General features: G+C 34.6%; 1 protein-coding gene across 10 annotated transcripts in view; it reads right to left on the bottom strand.

The window, feature by feature from the left end:
• BCAS3 (BCAS3 microtubule associated cell migration factor) overlaps nucleotides 1-18,704 on the bottom strand; it is a 717,859-nt gene that overhangs the window by 513,186 nt on the left and 185,969 nt on the right. For all 10 annotated transcript variants that reach the window (XM_063599306.1, XM_063599304.1, XM_063599309.1 and 7 more), the window contains 2 exons: nucleotides 10,822-10,929; nucleotides 4,483-4,559 (listed from right to left, as the gene is read on the bottom strand). In XM_063599306.1, coding sequence (XP_063455376.1) covers nucleotides 4,483-4,559; nucleotides 10,822-10,929 — 185 coding nt within the window. The remainder of the gene's footprint in view (nucleotides 1-4,482; nucleotides 4,560-10,821; nucleotides 10,930-18,704) is intronic.

The raw sequence follows: 18,704 nt of genomic DNA, 5'->3' as shown, positions 1-18,704 counted from the left end.
GATCTTGTCATTCGACATGGGCTATGGTCCTACCTTAAGAACTAGGTACCAATAAATGGAGAAAAACTATGTGCTACAGGCAAATGAACTACCACAAATGCTATCTCAGTATGCCCTGTCCCACCTGCTCCCTACATCCCAGTATCCTATCCTCCAGTCTCTATATCCTATACCTTTCAGTCTAACAGGCAAAACCAGCTTACAGGCATGGGATTCACCTGACAAAGTTTCAGTCTGTATAAAGGAACAGGGAGAAGAGGAGAAACTGGAGGAAAATAAGATTCTTTCTACTTATGAAGTGGCACCCTTTGTTCCTTAATTTTAAAAATCTGGTCATGGTAAATTTTGTTCTAAATATTGATATAAATCACTTTAGAGGAAGCTGTAATTTCAAAGAAAATCGGCCAAATTCCTTCATTCAAATATTTACAGAATATCATCAATCTTACCAATCTAAAATCATATGTCATATGCATAAATTTGATCCCTAGGGTTTTCAAGAAAAATAATTTGTAACTAAGAATGACATACTTCCTCACAGAAATATGAAATAAAATACATTACTACTATTGGTAAGGGTATTTTGTAGATGAACAGGTAAGGGGGACCTGTGGTGAAATGCTACATCAAACTGTATCCAGAGTATGAAGAAAGAAATCACAAACATATGTTACTGTTGTTTTCTGAACTTTTTCATATTAAGTGCATGTTGAAATATAATATACATGCAGCATTACCCAAATCAACAAAGTGAACACATATTGAACACATAAATAACAACCAGACAAAAAAAGGACATTATAGATTCCCCAAAGCACACTCTTACACTCCGTTTCAGTCCCTATTCTTCCCAAGACATGCACCATCCTACCTTCTGACAACTATATTAAAATTAAGAACATCTTTCCTCAAAGACATTACTGGCCGGGCATGGAGGCTCATGTCTGTAATTCCAGAACTTTAGAAGGCCAAGGCGGGCAGATCACCTGAGCTCAGGAGTTCGAGACCAGCCTGGACAACATGGTAAAACTCCATCTCTACTAAAAATACAAAAATTAGCCAGGCGTGGTGGTGCCTGCCTGTAGTCCCAGCTACTTGGGAAGCTGAGGCAGGAGAACTGCTTGAGCCCAAGAGGTGGAGGCTGCAGTGAGCCAAGAACATGCCACTGCACTCCAGCCTGGGCAAAAGAGTGAGACTCCATCTCAAAAAAAAAAAAAAAAAAAAGACATTACTGGGCTTATATACATAGTTAATTACACTTATTTCCAACATTTATTCCCAGAAATGACAGAATGTACTTTTATTTAATACTTTTTTCAATATTTTAACCATTTAAGTAACATACATTTCAGATTTTATGAAATCCACACTAAATAGATTTTAAGGAATGCCCAACCCATGACAGCCAGTATGCAAACATTACTCTGAGAGAATAAGTGATAATCTTTGTGGGTCAGGAATTACTAAGAATTCATCACTGTGGACCTCCAGCCACTTGACCAGGACTTAACTAAAAGCTGCATTTCACTTTTAAAGTATCTTCTACAGTACCACAAACACTGTTGATCCCTCTAGATCTCTTCTTTCTGTAGTGAAGAATTCACAGAATACAAGAGAGACTAATGCTTTAACAAAACTTGTTTCATCTATTCAGTGGTCCAGCAATTCAGGTGGAAGTATTCAGGAATACATGGCAAAGATGTCCCAAAAAGACATTAAGGAAAAAGGAAAGCATGAAAGGCATTAAGAAAGAGTGCTAACAACTCAGTCTCCTGTTCACTTTTATCAAATTTGACTTATGTTTTGTGCTTACTAAAAGTCTGCAGAACAGAAGATCCCATTTTCAAAGGGGAAATCCTTTAGAGATAGACAGGAGAGATACTGCAGATACGAGAGAGATACTCAAGAGCTGACGCCTATGAAGACATAATTTTCTAACAAACTCATCCTTTCCAAAATTTCTGGATTTACCCCAATGTGACTTGTAAGATAGAAATTTCATTCATCTATGCATATATATGTATATATGTGTGTGTATATATATGTATCATTTCTTAAAATATTCACCACTTACTTTTAATTTCCAACTCAGACCTATAAAGATCTGTACTGATCCTATATAAATAATTTTCTTCACCTGATAACTGTTGAAAGAGAAGCACTACATTTTCAGACATACTGTTATCACAAACATTTTCATTAACTAAACATTCTGAAAAAGAACCACTTGTGCTTTGAAACCGAACATAATTTTGATAAATGTATTCATCTTTAGTGAACTGGGTTTTATTATTAAAAGAACAAAAAAATCATTAATATTTTTATGTTGGCAAGGACATGATAGACACATTATGCCTTCCATGGTAAAACTTTATTTCCTCAATCCAAAACAAACTGAGTAATTCTTCTCTCAATGAGAATACTGTCTAGCGGCAAACACATAGAAAATGTATACAAGATAGAATGTAAGTGCCTTAAGAGAGGCAGAGATGACATACTACAAAAGCATTCCAAAAGGGTGTTGGTTAACAAATGAGGTCTGTTATCAAATAAATATGGGAAATTAAGAAATGTATCAAATAAATTTAAACAGACAAAATACTAATCACCATTGCTAGTGTCAACAGAAGGTAGCATTTCCTAAGCATATTTGACCAGGGCATCCTGATTTGCAAAGTATGTTGAAAATCTAATGTTCTACAAACAGACAGTGGGAAATGTTATCTTTAAGGGATTTAGAAGGAGAAGTTTCTGTAAGCTAAAGGGGTCAAGAAAGACTTCATATAAGAATTACTATCTACACTGGGCCCAGAAAGATATATAGGATTAAAACATCATAAAGAGAAGGGGTATTAGTGAAAAGGCCATTCTGGTCACGAAGACAAAGGAAAAATGTACCTCCAACAGAATGAGAATAATGAGAGGTTCAAATTAAATGGGACATAAGAAGCATGAAAATTAAGTTGAAGAAAAGATTTAGCAAGGACGCTAAACTTTCATAAAGAAGGTTTTGGTGTACCAAAAACCTTGGGAGTTTCATTGGTAGTAAACGGACAAGATAACCATATATCTGTGTTCGCTCAGGACTTTACAAGTTTACATATATTGATCAGAGTTAAGTCCAGTATGGCAACTGTGCAAATCAAAAGACTGCAGTTTGGATGATAATTATATAATCACTTGGTAATTTTTCAAAGTTCTTATCTTTCAGACGTAGATAGTAAATATGTACAAATTAAATTCTATAATGTCTGCAATATGCTTCAAAATAATTGGGGAAGGGGTATAAATGAAAAAGACTGTCCATTATTTGATAGTTGTTGAAACTAGATAATAAATGCATGGGTGTTCATCATACTACTACTCTAATTATATATATGTATATATTTCCCAAAATAAAAAGTTAATGTTTATGGCCTTTACAGGAAAAGAAATGGCATATCTGTGGCACCAGAAATTTAAATAAGATACAATATTTTTGCCACAGCACTATATTATTACATGTTTACATAATAGGCCAAATTATTGAAAATTGAAGACATTTATATATTTAAGATACATTTAACCATTTTAAGATGACTAAAAACACATTTTTTCTGCAAGAACTTTCAATTTTAAATAGCAATAAAAACTAAGAAGAATACATACACTATTCTCTCTTCTAAGTAAAAGGTTTTTTCACTCTTTTCTCTGTCATATACGGTTTAAATTGAGAAATTATAGTAAAATTGGTAATATGAAACTGCTAAATTGCTTTCTTTGAAAATGTGCCAACTTCTATACTGATTCTGCCAATATATTTTCCAAGGCTTTACGTGTTTACATTTTTTTCCATCATACAGAAAATCTGTAAGTTGACCCAAATGAGGATTTACCACAAATTCTCCTATTAGAAAATCTCAAGCTGCCAAATACTCCCACAGAAAAGCTGCAAATATTATCAATTTACAAAAACAAACAAAACCTTTAAAGGAAATTGTGCTTACAGCTTTATAAGTACATAAGTTTATTTAACAGTATTGAAGATTTTTAAACACTCTTTTAAAATATAAGTCCTTATTCGAAAAATATATTTTTTTCACCTTTTGGTTAAATGACAGATACTAATGTTAGTAGAAACAAATTTTGCTCATATGTAAAGGTATAATGTATAAAAGTACGGTATGTTAAGCAATTTAACAACTGCTTTGAAAGTATGAAACAGCTATATGAAATTAAATCACAAACTCAAGGAGAGTATGTAAGGAGAAAGTGAGGTAACCCACAACAAAGCTTGCTTAGTAATATAAAGAAAATGTGTTGGAAAGTTGAAAATATATATCATACAATATTACTCAATGAGAACAGCCACAGAATCACAAGAAAATCATCAAAATTGAAAACATTAAGTACTGTTGAGAAAATTACAGTTAGTTTGCTGACTGTGTCAAGTAAGTAGTATAAACCCAAAGGCATAAGAAGGGAAAAAAAATTGGTACATACTTGTGACAAAGAATTTCTTCGTGAAAGTACAGCTATCAAAGGCAGCAATTTTCTCCTGCAAGACTACGACAAGGATCCTAAAATTAGAAAGAGAGAAAAAACAGAAAGAAAAAAAGTGAATGTGAAATTCTGTAAGTGGAATCAGAAATGCATTATATCGTCTAGATGAAAACAAGTGCCTACTAATGCAATTTTAAAATTAAACATTTCCTATAATATTTAGGCTAGAAACTTCTGCCTCTTAAAATGTGTAAAAATATAAACCACAAAATCCTATATATAAATAAGATAGAGATGACTAGAAGAAAAGTGATGGAAGAAAAAAACTACCACCTCAAAAAATGTTTGTCTTTTAATAGTTTTGTTTCAGCCAGGCATGGTGGCTCATGCCTACAATCCCAACATTCCTGGAGGCCAAGGCAGAAGGATCACTTGAGCCCAGGAGGTTGAGACCAGCCTGGGCAACAAAGGAAGACCCTGTCTCTATAAGAAATAATACAAATAAACTAGCCAGGTGTGGTGGTGTGTGCCTGTAGTCCTAGTTACTCAGGAGGCTGAGGCAGGAGGATCACTTGAGCCCAGGAGGTCAAGACTGCAGGGAGCTACGATCGCACCACTGCATGCCAGCCTGGACAACAGCAAGATCTTGTCTCTAAAAATATGAATACACAAAGTAAAGTTTTGTTTTCATTTATTTTTGAATCGAATAAGTCTACAGTAAAGATGGATAAGATCAAGCCCAGCACAGTGTTGCACACCCGTAATCCCAGCTACTCAAGAGGCTGAGGCAGGAGAATCACTTGAGCCCAGGAGATTGAGACCAGCCTAGGCAACATAGTGAGATCCTGTCTCAAAAGGAAATGAAAAAAAAAGAATGGAGAAGATAATAAATTGTTGGCTATCTACTAAAGTGTTTTTCCAGTGATGTTTTAGTCATGGTATTAAAGATAAAATGGATTTATGTAACCCATCACTTTAAGTTTAAATGGCGGATGAATTTCCCAACTGCTACTCATAAATATAAGTCATTTCTGATTGACTCAATATAGTAAAATTCACTAAGAATCTGTAAAAGCAGTATTTTTCTCAATGCCCAAGATTTACAGATAATTAGAAAATAATTTAGTTATAAACACTTTTTTAAAGCAAAATTCCTAAAATACATCCAAAGCCACCACTTTATATTGTGCTATCCTTGCAGCATATTAATATAAATAGCCAAGCTTAATATTTACTTCAAAAAATCAAATAGAGATTATAATTGTTACTAAATATTTAACAAACTAATAGCTTATTTTTCAAAATTGGGGGCTGGTAAATCTGAGCAACAGATGCTAATATGAGTATTAAAAAAGGAAAATGTATTATTTCATATGCATGCTTTATTAATTTTGTTCATCTTTAAAAACAACAATTTCATTTACTGATGCAGAATAATTCTAATGAGTGACTACTGTTAGATCCTTGCAATTTTTTTTTCTAGCTGGGCCTGTTAAAAACTTTTCTATATATATTTTACTGGGTTGCTTCTTACTAATAAGTGATAATTTGCTATATATGTATATGTGTACTCTGAATACACAAAAAGGTAGAGATAATATCCTTATAAAGGAGATAATATGAAATTTTAGAATTACTCAGTTGTAAATTCCATTTCTGTTCTGTTACTATACTAAAGCCTCAAACCACCTTGCCTACATATTATATCAACTTAATACCCTTTTAATGCCCTGATAGAAGAAAAGGCATTTCCATATCTAATTACCAATGTCTGTACTATTCCTCTACACACAGCGTTTGACAGAAAATATCAAATAATGAAACACACACACAGCCACAAAAATGCACCATTATTAAGAGTCAATGGAACCAAAAAGAAAGTACTTATGGGGTGTGTGTGTGTGTATGTGTGTATATACATACAGATATATACATACAGATATATATGGGGTGTGTGTGTGTATGTGTGTATATACATACAGATATATACATACAGATATATATGGGGGTGTGTGTGTGTATGTGTGTATATACATACAGATATATACATACAGATATATATGGGGGTGTGTGTGTATGTGTGTATATACATACAGATATATACATACAGATATATATGGGGGGTGTGTGTGTATGTGTGTATATACATACAGATATATACATACAGATATATATGGGGTGTGTGTATATATACATACAGATATACACATACAGATATATATGGGTGTGTGTGTGTATGTGTGTATATACATACAGATATATATGAGGTATGTGTGTGTATATGTGTATATACATACAGATAGATATGGGGGTGTGTGTGTGTGTGTGTGTACATACATAGATATATATGGTGTATGTGTGTGTATGTGTGTATATACATACAGATAGATATGGGGGGTGTGTGTATGTGTGTATATACATAAAAATAGATATGGGGTGTGTGTCCATGTGTGTATATACATACAGATATATATGGGGGTGTGTGTATATACATACAGATATACACATACAGATATATATGGGGTGTGTATGTGTGTATATATACATACAGATATATACATACAGATATATATGGGGTGTGTGTGTATGTGTGTATATACATACAGATATATATGGGGTATGTGTGTGTATGTGTGTATATACATACAGATATATACATTCAGATATATATGGGGTGTGTATATGAGTGCATATACATACAGATATACATATAAGTACATATACACACATACACATGCACATATTATATACACATACTATATACACATATACGCATATAATATTCTCATTCCTTCTCATAATTTATTTTATAAACATAGAATATTTAAAACTAGAAACTGTCAGACTGGATAATGATACCATATTATGTCTACACCAATGAATTCAAACACACAACTAGCTTAAAACTGAAAAATGGAAAAATACATACCATACGTATAGTAACAAAAGAGCTGAAATGGATATATTATTATCAGATAAACATTAAGAACAAGAATATCACTATCAACAAAGGATGGTTCATTAAGGGTCATAATAACCATAAATGTATGTTAACCCAATGACAGAAACTCAAAAGATTTAAGAAAAATAGAATAACAATCCTACACAAATTATCATAGAAAATTCCAAAAAAAGAAATACCTTCCTAAGGGTCTAATGAATGAAACAACAAAACAGACAAGGCATAATAAGAAAAAGAAAATATACATGAATCTCCCTCATGAACGTAGCTGCAAAAATTAAATCCAGGAATATATAAAAAGGATTATAGATAATTACCCCTAGGGTGAAACCCAGGGTGTAAGAATGGTTTAACACTGGGAAATCATCCAATTTAACAAATTGAAAAGGAAAAACATGATCATCCTCATATTGACTTCACTAAATACAATGCCTGGTTATGCAAAAAAAAAAAACCAAAAACAAACAAACAAAAAACCCTGGCAAACTAGAAAATAAACTGCTGAACTTGATAATCAACACATACCCCACGCTACTTCCCTATAAATAAACCTACAGCTGGAAATAAAACCAAATCTCTAGGTAGACTGATCAAGAAAACAGAGAGATTGGGCACAGAGGCTCATGCCTCTAATCCCAGCCCAAGGCAGGAGGACCACTTGAACCAGGAGTTCTAGACCAGCCTGGACAACACAGTGGGACCTTGTCTCTACAAAAAAAAATGTTAAAAAAATTAGCGAGGCGTGGTGGCACACGCCTGCAGTTCCAGCTACAGGGAGGCTGAGTCAAGAGGATTGCTTCAGCTTGGGAGTTTAAGGATGCAGTGAGCCGTGATGGTGCCACTGCACTCCAGTCTGGGTGACAGAGTGAGATCCAGGCCTCCCAACTCCCAAAAAAGAAAAGGAAATAGAATTCATAAATTACCTACATCACTAGATAATCTACAGTCATTAAATTAGCAATGTAGGAATATTACAAACAACTAAATTCCAATAAATTAGAAGACTTAATGGACAAATGACTGGGAAGACCATTGTCAAAACTATTGATAAATTATCAAAACTAATAAATGACAAATTATCAAGACAAATTATCAAAACTTGTGCTAGAAAGAACTTTAAAGTCTTAATAGACTTGTAAATATAAAATAAATTGAATTTGTAATTGAAAATGTTCCTACAAATAAATGGTATTATCTTTCATGGTTAGAGTTAGAATTCACATGGCATCGTTTTTTGTTGTAGGAGTCGACTTGAGTTTTTTCTGTATCAATATCTGAGTGCTGGAGCAATATTTATTGAAAAAACTTACCTGCAGCAGAACCTTTATAAGTCACATGTCCATAGAGGTTGTGTGTGTCTAATCTGAGATTCTACTCTGTTGCACTGGTACACTTATCTATATTTTCATTAGCATCAGACTTTATAAATTACTGTTTTATTGGGGGGTTACAATGGAGGAGCGATAAGTGTTCTGAGTCAGTGTTGCTACCTTGTTTCAGTAAGGTTTACATCATATCTTCTCTTTATTACATTGATTTATTTGAAGACTTATTACCCTTAACATTGCCTGCCATACTGCCAGAAGGAATTTTCAAGGATACATCTGTTCCTGCACACTTCCTGAGACCCTTTTGATCCCTTAGTGCTTTAAACTACTAGGTCTCCAACAGAGCCTATGCTTCTGGGAGTGAACCATAGTTTACTTATGTCCCTTCTGCACCAATAAATTCCCACCATAGTCTCCTTTCTGCCATATCATACACTCTTGTCATATCACCTCTTGCTAGGGCTCCCGAATAAGCTCTACCTTCCTCAAATTTAAAATTTCTAGTTGTAGTATTCACTCTTGTGCAGTTATGAATTAAGCATGGGCTACAGGTGATTTTATATGCGCCATTTATTGATACGTACGGTTTCTGGAGAATGAGGAGCAATTCAGATATAGATGACTACATTTATCTGTGGGGGAGCTGAAACCTTTAAATAAAGTACTTAAGCAACTGAGCAACTATATTTTGCAATTAATTTTCAGATGATATACAATTACAGTTTTGATTTCCTCTTTAAAATGGAGCAAACATTTTAAATTAAAGAGGAAAGTAAATAAGAGAAAGAGTTTTGTGTTGTTGTTTTTTGACTTCTAGTATATTTATGTAATTGAAATACAAGGAAGCTGTGGTCTAAAAATCTTCTCTGTACTTTTTAGTATGTGTTCACATTATTTTTTGACCAAATAATATGTAATCAAGTTTGTGACAGCACAAAGGACAGTTCAGGGTTAAATATGTCTGCAGGATCTACCCATTCAATAACGTTGTTTAACACTTCTATACCCTTCTGACCAACTTGATGTGTCATAGGACAATCATATTATTCTAGCAATAATATATTGGGTATTTTTCCTACATCCTATAATTTTCATCTTTCTATACTTGAATTCAAATATTTCTCTTATTAGTATCAAAACCCACCTTCCTTTTATTTGTATTTTTTAAGTATGTCTTTGCCCTCCCTTCTACATTCAACCTTACTGAGTCACGTTTCAAAACATCTCTTTAAACTCTAACCTGTGAGTCTTTTGCTTCACTTAAATTTATTGAAATGGCAGAAAACAATTTATTTTCTATATTTCAGGTGTTTTGCTTTTTAATGGCATGGAAGATTTATATGAGGCATGTAAGAGCTAATGATCAAGATATTTACCATCCCAGGGCTTCAGTTTGCTTAAATGGAAAAGGAAAGTGCTGAGTGATAGAAGATTCCTAAGGTTCCTTTCTCCTCTAATGTTCCGTGATTAATTTGTCATTAGCAGTAGAGGTCACATAGAAGTTCAAGATAGATCTGAATATTTTCCCAGCAATTAAATGAAATAAATTTTAAAGGATACAAATTAGTTTAGTCCCTATTTTAGCTCCACTGTGAAGTGTGAAGGAATAAAAATATTTTAAAGCATTTTTTTATAGTTCAGGAACATGCTTTTCAAAAATTTTGGTGGGTTCTCACAGCAAAACTACATTTCACATCATAAATCAGCATACACAAAATACATATAAAAAGCTACATTAAAATATTTCTCAAAACCATACTTAACCTTTTTAAGTTTGCTCAGATACTTTCTATTCATTTCCATTTTGTTTTACAAATGCTTGTTATATCCCACTAAACTGAATTCACAATTCCCTAATGGATCAAGACTAGAAGTCTGAATATATTCATCAAGAAATCTTAGAGTTATTTCACTGAACAGAATTCAGAAGGTGTTTCCTTGAGATTTTTAAAAATAAATCTAAGTTAGTCATTGAAACTGGTAGAGTTCTCCATGCCCAGGAGAGCATGTTTCTTATTTTACACAATAAACACATGAAAAAATCCTTACCGTTTATTGCAATGGAGATCATAAATAGGTGTCTTAAATTGAATGGACTTGACCATCTCCCCAGTACGAAGTGAATACAGATCCACACAACAGTACGGTGGGCTTGTGCTAAAAAAGAAAAAAGAAAGAAAAATGTCATTTTTTTAAAAAAGAAAGACCAATAATCTCTATACTTTCTCATTAACATAATATTCAAACCTCTGATTAACAAGATATTAGTAAATTGATTCAAACCTTATCCCAAAAATGATCATAATACATCCCTTATTTTATGTCAACAAGTTAGGAATGCAAAATTTGGCGAAGAAAAAAATATCACTCACCAAATTAGTACTACACAGAAGAAAAATGATATGATTAGGCCGGTGCAGTTACTCATACCTGTAATCCCAGCACTTTGGGAGGCCGAGGCAGGTGGATCACGAGGTCAGGAGTTTGAGACCAGCCTGGCCAACATGGTGAAACCCTGTCCCCACTAAAAAAATACAAAAATTAGGCGGGCATGGTGGCATGTGCCTGTAGTCCCAGCTTCTCTGGGAGGCTGAGGCAGGAGAATCGCTTGAACCTAGGAGGCGGAGGGTGCAGTGAGCCAAGATCGCACCACTACACTCCAGCCTGGGTGACAGAGCAAGAATCCATCTCAAAAAAAAAAAAAAAAAAATGAAAGAAAAGAAAAACGATATGATTACACCAATAGATACATAAAAGAATCTAATAAACTTCAAAGCCTATTCATGATAAGAAACATTTCCTTAATACGATAAAGGGTACCAACCTTAAAACTAACGAACAAAAACTAGCAAACACCCATAAAATATGAAAAGGTCTGACCCTAAAATCAGGATGTAGGAAAAAATGCTTATTATCATAACTTCTATTCAACACAGTATGGAAGGTCTTGTGCATAAGCCAAGAAAAGTAATTACTATAAGGAGAAACTAAAGCTGTCATTATTTGCTAAAAACTTGATTGTATAAAAGCAAAAAATACCAATATGTGCATAGAAATATAGATCATCTGTGCACACACACACGGAGGCAAATTCATAATAAAGACCAACTGTTAGAATATATGGATTTACCAAGGTCTCTAGATAAAAGTATAATATACAAACATCAGGTATATTTTTATAAATTGAGAAACAGTAAAATTTTTTTTTAAATCATATAAAATGACATTAAATATCAAAACTATTGACCATCTTGGAACAAATCTAAGGAAAGATTCGTAATATATCTACACAAGAAGAATAAAATGGTTTTTTAAAAACCTACGTAGGCCAGGCGTGGTGGCTCACGCCTGTAACCCCAGCACTTTAGGAGGCCAAGACAGGCAGATCACTTGAGGTCAGGAGTTTCAGATCAGCCTGGCCAACACAGTGACACCCCATCTCTACTAAAAATACAAAAATTATCCGGGCATGGTGTCAAGCACCTGTAATCCCAACTACTTGAGAGGCTGAAGCAGGAAAATTGCTTGAACCTGGGAGGCGGAGTTGCAGTGAGCCAAGATTGTGCTACTGCACTCCAGCCTGGACGACAGAGTGAAACTGTCTCAAAAAAAAAACAAAAACAAAAAAACCTACCTAAAAGAAAATAACATGGCCTAAAAGACTCTCTAAATTGATAGTTTAAAACCTCATCAAAAATACACCAGACATGAGATCTCATTCTAGAATGTATATGGAAATGCATTCCACATAATAAGACTTATTGTAAAGGTACAATAAAGAAAAAACTGTGTTCTAGACAGAGGGACAGAACATATTTTAAGAACAAGAATTTCTTAAAATAAAATGAGTAAGCAAAGGGGGAAATCAATAAAACAAAAACTTTGTTATTTTTAAAGATAATAGAATCAATAACTCTAGTCAAAGTGTTCAAAAAAGTAATAAAGAAGGAACAAACAAATAATGAAGGAAACAGGAAATATTCTGATGACACAGATAAATGCCTTAAAATGTACAGAGTGCCAAAACCAATCTACACATAAAGATAATTTGAATAGCTCACGATCTAAAAAGAAATTGAATTCATAACTTCTTGCAAAGAAAATCCTCAAAACAAAAAATTATACCTATCATACATGAACTCTTTCGTAAGGTAGAAGAGTCACTTTCCAACATATTTTATAATGTCAGTAGCACATATCCAAAAACTAAATAAATATATTGCAAGAAAATAAAATATATGCTTGTATATCTATATGTCTCATAAATATACACCCAAAACTCATTAAGAAAATATTAGCAATTAGCTGGGGGCAGTGGCTCACGCCTGTAATCTCAGCACTTTGGGAGGCCGAGGCAGGTGGATCACCTGAGGTTGGGAGTTCAAGACCAGCCTGACCAACATGGAGAAACCCCGTCTCTCCTAAAAATACAAAAATTAGCCAGGGGTGGTGGTGCATGTCTGTAATCCCAGCTACTCAGGAGGCTGAGACAGGAGAATCGCTTGAAACTGATTTCAATCTTGAGCCGAGATTGCATCATTGCACTCCAGCCTAGGCAACAACAGTGAAACTCTGTCTCAAAAAAAAAAAAAAATTAGCAAATAAAATCCAGCAATACCGAACCAGGTGAACTTTATTGCAGGAATGCAAGGCTGGTTTACTACAAAATATCTATTAATGTAATTCACCATATTCACAGAAAAAAGGGGGGAAACTACCATGATTATCACATTAGAAAGATGCAGATATGGCATTTTTAGGAATAAAAATGCAACACCCTTTTCAAGAGAAAAACACTCAACAAACCATAATTAGAATTTCTTCTACCTTATAAAGTGCACCTATAAAAAAATCTACAGATATAAGAATAAACACCTTCCCCATAAGGTCAAGAACGAGGCAAAAGTGTCTGCTTTTATCACTTCTACTCAACATTGTATAAGAAGTCTTACCCAGCGCAATAATTACAGATAAATAAATCTAAAGCATCCAGATTGTCAAGGTAGAAATAAAACATCACAGATAACATGATCTATTTATAGATAACATTATCTACATAAAAAAATCCCAAAGAATCTCTTTAAAAAGCTACTAGAACTTTACCAAGGTTGCAGAATTCAAGGTCTACATATACAATCATGTTTGTATAGAAATGAACAATTTGAAACTGAAAGTATTTGCAATAGCATGAAAATATGAAATAATTCTATGTAAGTCTAACAAAATACATGCAAGATTTGTATACTAGAATTATAACATGCAGATAAAATAAATAAAAGACCTAAATAAATAATAGTAAATACCATGTTCTTGGATTGGGAGTTATAATTTTCTTAAGATGGCAAGTCTCCCCAAACTTATCTATGTATTTAATAATCACAATCAAAATCCTACCAGGCCTTTTTAAAGACGATGACAAGCTAACTTTAAAATCTTCATGCAAATTAATATGATTTTTACATACGAGCATACCTAATTTACTGCACCTCACTTTACTGTGCTTTACAGATATTGCATTTTTTTTTTTAACAAATTGAAGGTTTGTGGGAACCCTGTGTCAAGCAAGTTGACTGAAGCCATTTTTACAACACTACGTGCTCAACTAGTGTCTCTCCATCACATTTTGGTAATTCTCATAATACTTCAAACTCTTTCATTTATTATTATATCTGTTAGAATGATCTGTGATCAGTGATCTTTGATGTTACTATTGTAATTGTTTTGGGGCACCACACACTGGACCCATAGAAGACGGTAAATTTAATCAATAAATGAGTGTGTTCTGAAAGCTCCACCTACCAGCTATTCTCCTGTCTCTCTCCCTCTCCTCAGGCCTCCTTCATCACTGAGACACAGCAATATTGAAAGTAGACCAATTAATAATCCTACAATAGCCTCTAAGTGTTCATTTGAAATAAAGAGTTGCATATCTCTCATTTCAAATCAAAGGCTAGGAATGATTAAGCTTAGCAAGGAAGACGTACTGAAAGCTGATACAGGCAGAAAACCAGACCTCTTACACCACATCACCAAGTCATGAACACAAAGAAAAAGTTCTTGAAGAAATTAAAAGTGCTACTCCAGTGAACACATGAATGAGAAGAAAGTGAAACAGGCTTATTGCCGATATGGAGAAAGTTTTAGTGGTTTAGATAGAAGACTAAACTAAACACAACATTCCCTTAAGCCAAAGCCTAATCCAGAGCAAGGTCCTAATACTACCCATTGTAGTGCCTAAATGACTTAGCTGGATCCCTACCCCATTTTTGTTGGCCAATGCAATGCCTATGTGATATGGCTAAATTCCTAGTCAGCTTTAACTCCATTTATTTTTAGGAAACAGGATGTCTGTGGTCAGAAGTTCCTTCTTAGGTCTAACCCAGCTAAAGCTGACAAAATCCACAATGGCAGTTTAATCGACCTCTGAAGAACCTCTAGCTTCATTATAATCCAATTTCCATGCTAAGTGACAGTCCCATCAGCACCATGACAGTTGACAATCACCATGACAAAGACCAGAAGAGACCAGGAAAGCATAGAAAAGAGGTGGCTCCTTGATTCCAGGAAAATCTCCATCCCTTTCCAAGAAAAACATATTCCTCTCCTGGCTCTTAATGCCCAAACCCTTCATTAAAGATGCCCTATATCTGTAACTTCCAGGTTTCTCAGGAGCTGAGAAGTTAAGCTAAGTTCCCACTTCTCCAATTCCGAGGCTACTGAATAAAGCTGCACTGCCTGACACTCATTTTCAGTTTGATGTGTTGGTTTCATGACGCTGAACAGGAAAGAGCCCCGTAAGGGGTAATCAGGACTCTCCATCAGCAAAAAGATTATGATTCACTGAAGTATCAGAACATCAGTATTTTTTAGCAATAAAGTATTTTTTAATTAAGGTATGCACATTGATTTTTTTTTTTTAGACATAATGCCATTATACACTTAAGAGACTATAGTATAGTGTAAACATACCTTTTTTGGTTTTGTTTTTGTTTTAGATACAGGGCCTCACTCTGTCACCTGAAATGGAATTCACTGTAGCCTCTAATTCCTGATCTCAAGCAATCCTCTAGTCACAGCATCCTGAGTAGCTGGGGCTATAGGTGCGCACCACCATATTCAGCTAATTTTTTTATTTTATTTTATTTTTTTAGACAGTGTCTTGCTTTGTTGCCCAAGATGGTCTTAAACTCCTGGCTTCAAGCAAGCCTCCCACCTTACCTCCCCAAAGTGCTGGAATTACAGGAATGAGCCACTGAGCCTAGCCAAACATAACTTTTATATGCACTGGGAAACCAAAAAATTCATGTGACTTGCTTTATTATGGAATTTGCCTTATTGAGGTCATCTTGAACTGAACCTACACTATATAATATCTCTGAGATATGGATGTATACAAATGATATACATGTATAAGACATATAAAGCTGCAATAGTCAGGATAGTATGGTACTGGTATAGGCGTACACAAATATTTCAAGGAAACAGAATAATGAGTCGAGAAATAAACTCACATTTGTATGGCCAACTCATTTTCATCAAAGGTACAATATAACTAAATGATGAAAAGATCATTTTTGGAACAAATGGTGCCAAAAGAATCAGATTTCTATATGAAAAAAATTAAACTGCTCCAAAAACAAACTCAAAATGGATCATAAGTCTAAAAATATAATAGCAAAAACTATGCATCAAGGACAAACTACAGGAGAAAAATCTTTGTAACCTATTTCTTGAGAAAAATCTTTGTAACCTATTTCTTAAACAGAAAAAGAAATGCATGAAAATAGATATAATTGACAAAACACAATTTATCAAAATGTGAAACTTTTACTGTTTAACAGACAAAAATTAAAAATGAAAAGGCAAGTGCCATGTTATGAAAAAATAAATGCAAAATATATATCTGACAAAGGTTTGTGTCCAAAATATTTTTTAAATTCTGCATGCACCTGTAGTCTCAGCTACTAGGAAGGCTGAGGCAGGAGCAATTTGAGGATGCAGTGAGTTCTGATCATACCACTACACTCCAGTGTGGGCAACAGAGTGACACCCTGTCTCAAAAAGAAAAGAAAAGAAAAGAAAATTTTATGACTCAACAATGATGATGCATGCAACACATTTTTTACCACCTCTGTGCACAGAAACTAGAAAACATAGGAGAAATGGATAAATTTCTAGAAACACAACAACCTCCCAAAATTGAATCAGGAAGAAATTAAAACCCTGAACAGAACAATAATGAATTCCAAAATTGTATCTGTCATTTTTTAAAACCTACCAATGAGAAAAAGCCCTGGACCAAATGAATTCACAGCCAAATTCTACTAGATGTATAAAGAAAAGCTGCTACCAATCCTGCTGAAATTATTATAAAAAGTCGAGCATGAGAGACTCCCCCTAACTCATTCTATGAAGCCAGCCTCATTCTGTTTTTTGTTTGTTTGTTTGTTTTGAGACAGAGTCTCCCTGTCTCCCAGGCTGGAGTGCAGTGGTGCAATCTAGGCTCACTGCAAGCTCCACCTCCTGGGTTCACGCCATTCTCCTGCCTCAGCCTCTCGAATAGCTGGGACTACAGGCGCTTGCCACCACGCCTGGCTAATTTTTTGTATTTTTAGTAGAGACGAGGTTTCACCATGTTAGCCAGGACGGTCTCAATCTCCTGACCTCATGATCCGCCCTCCTCGGCCTCCCGAAGTGCTGGGGTTTCAGGCATGAGCCACCACGCCCGGCCGAAGCCAGCTTCATTCTGATACCAAAACCTGGCAGAGACATTAACAAATAAGGAAAATTTCAGGCCAATATCCCTGATGAACACAGATGCAAAGCTCCTCAACAAAATACCAGCAAATCAAATCCAGCAGCACACAGAAAAACTAATCCACCATGATCAAGTAAGCTTTATTCCTGGGATGCAAGTTTGGTTCAACATATTCAAAACAATAAATGTGATTCATCATATAAACACAACTAAAAACAAAAAAACAAATGATCATCTCAAGGGATGCAGAAAAGACTTTCAATAAAATTCAATATTCATGTTAAAAACCTTCAACAAACTAGATATTAAAGGAACATACCTCAAAATAATAAGAGCCATCTATGACAAACCCACAGCCAACACGATACCGAACAGGCAAAAACTGGAAACACTCCCCCTGAGAACCAGAACAAGACAAAGACGCCTACTCTCACCAATCCTATTCAACACAGTTCTGGAAGTCCCAGCCAGAGCAATCAGGCAAGAGAAAGAAATAAAAGGCATCCAAACAGTAAGACAGGAAGTTACACTATCTCTAGTCCCAGATGATATGACTCAATACCTAGAAAACTCTTAGTCTCTGTCCAAAGGCTCTTGGATTTGTTAAACAACTCCAGCAAGGTTTCAGGATATAAAATCAATGTATGAAAATCAACAGCATGTCTATACATCGATAATATCCCAGCTGAGAGCCAAAGCAAGAAAGTAATCTCATTCACAATAGCCGTAAAAGGAATACAATACCTAGGAATACTGCTAATCAGAAAGGTAAAAGACCTCTAAAATGAGAATTACAAAATGCTGCTGAAAAAAGTCAGAGATGACACAAGCAAATGGAAAAACATTCCATGCTCATGGATAGGAAGACTCAATATCGTTAAAATGTCCATACTACCCAAAGCAACTTACAGTTTCAATGCTCTTCCTATCAAACTACCAAAGGCATTTTTCACAGAATTAGAAAAAAAAGTATTCTAAAATTCATATGAGACCAAAAAAGAGCCTGAATAGTAAAAGCAATCCTAGGTGAAAAGAACAAAGCTGGAGGCATTACACTACTTGACTTCAACTATACTACAAGGCTACAGTAACCAAAATAGCATGGTACTGATACAAAAACTAACACATAGACCAATGGAACAGGTTGGAGAACCTAGAAATAAAGCCACACACC

This window comes from Pan paniscus, chromosome 19 (genome assembly GCF_029289425.2).
Source record: "Pan paniscus chromosome 19, NHGRI_mPanPan1-v2.0_pri, whole genome shotgun sequence".
Lineage (NCBI taxonomy): Eukaryota > Metazoa > Chordata > Mammalia > Primates > Hominidae > Pan > Pan paniscus.
Note: the sequence above shows the minus strand (reverse complement) of the source record. Positions and strands in the feature narration are given on the sequence as shown.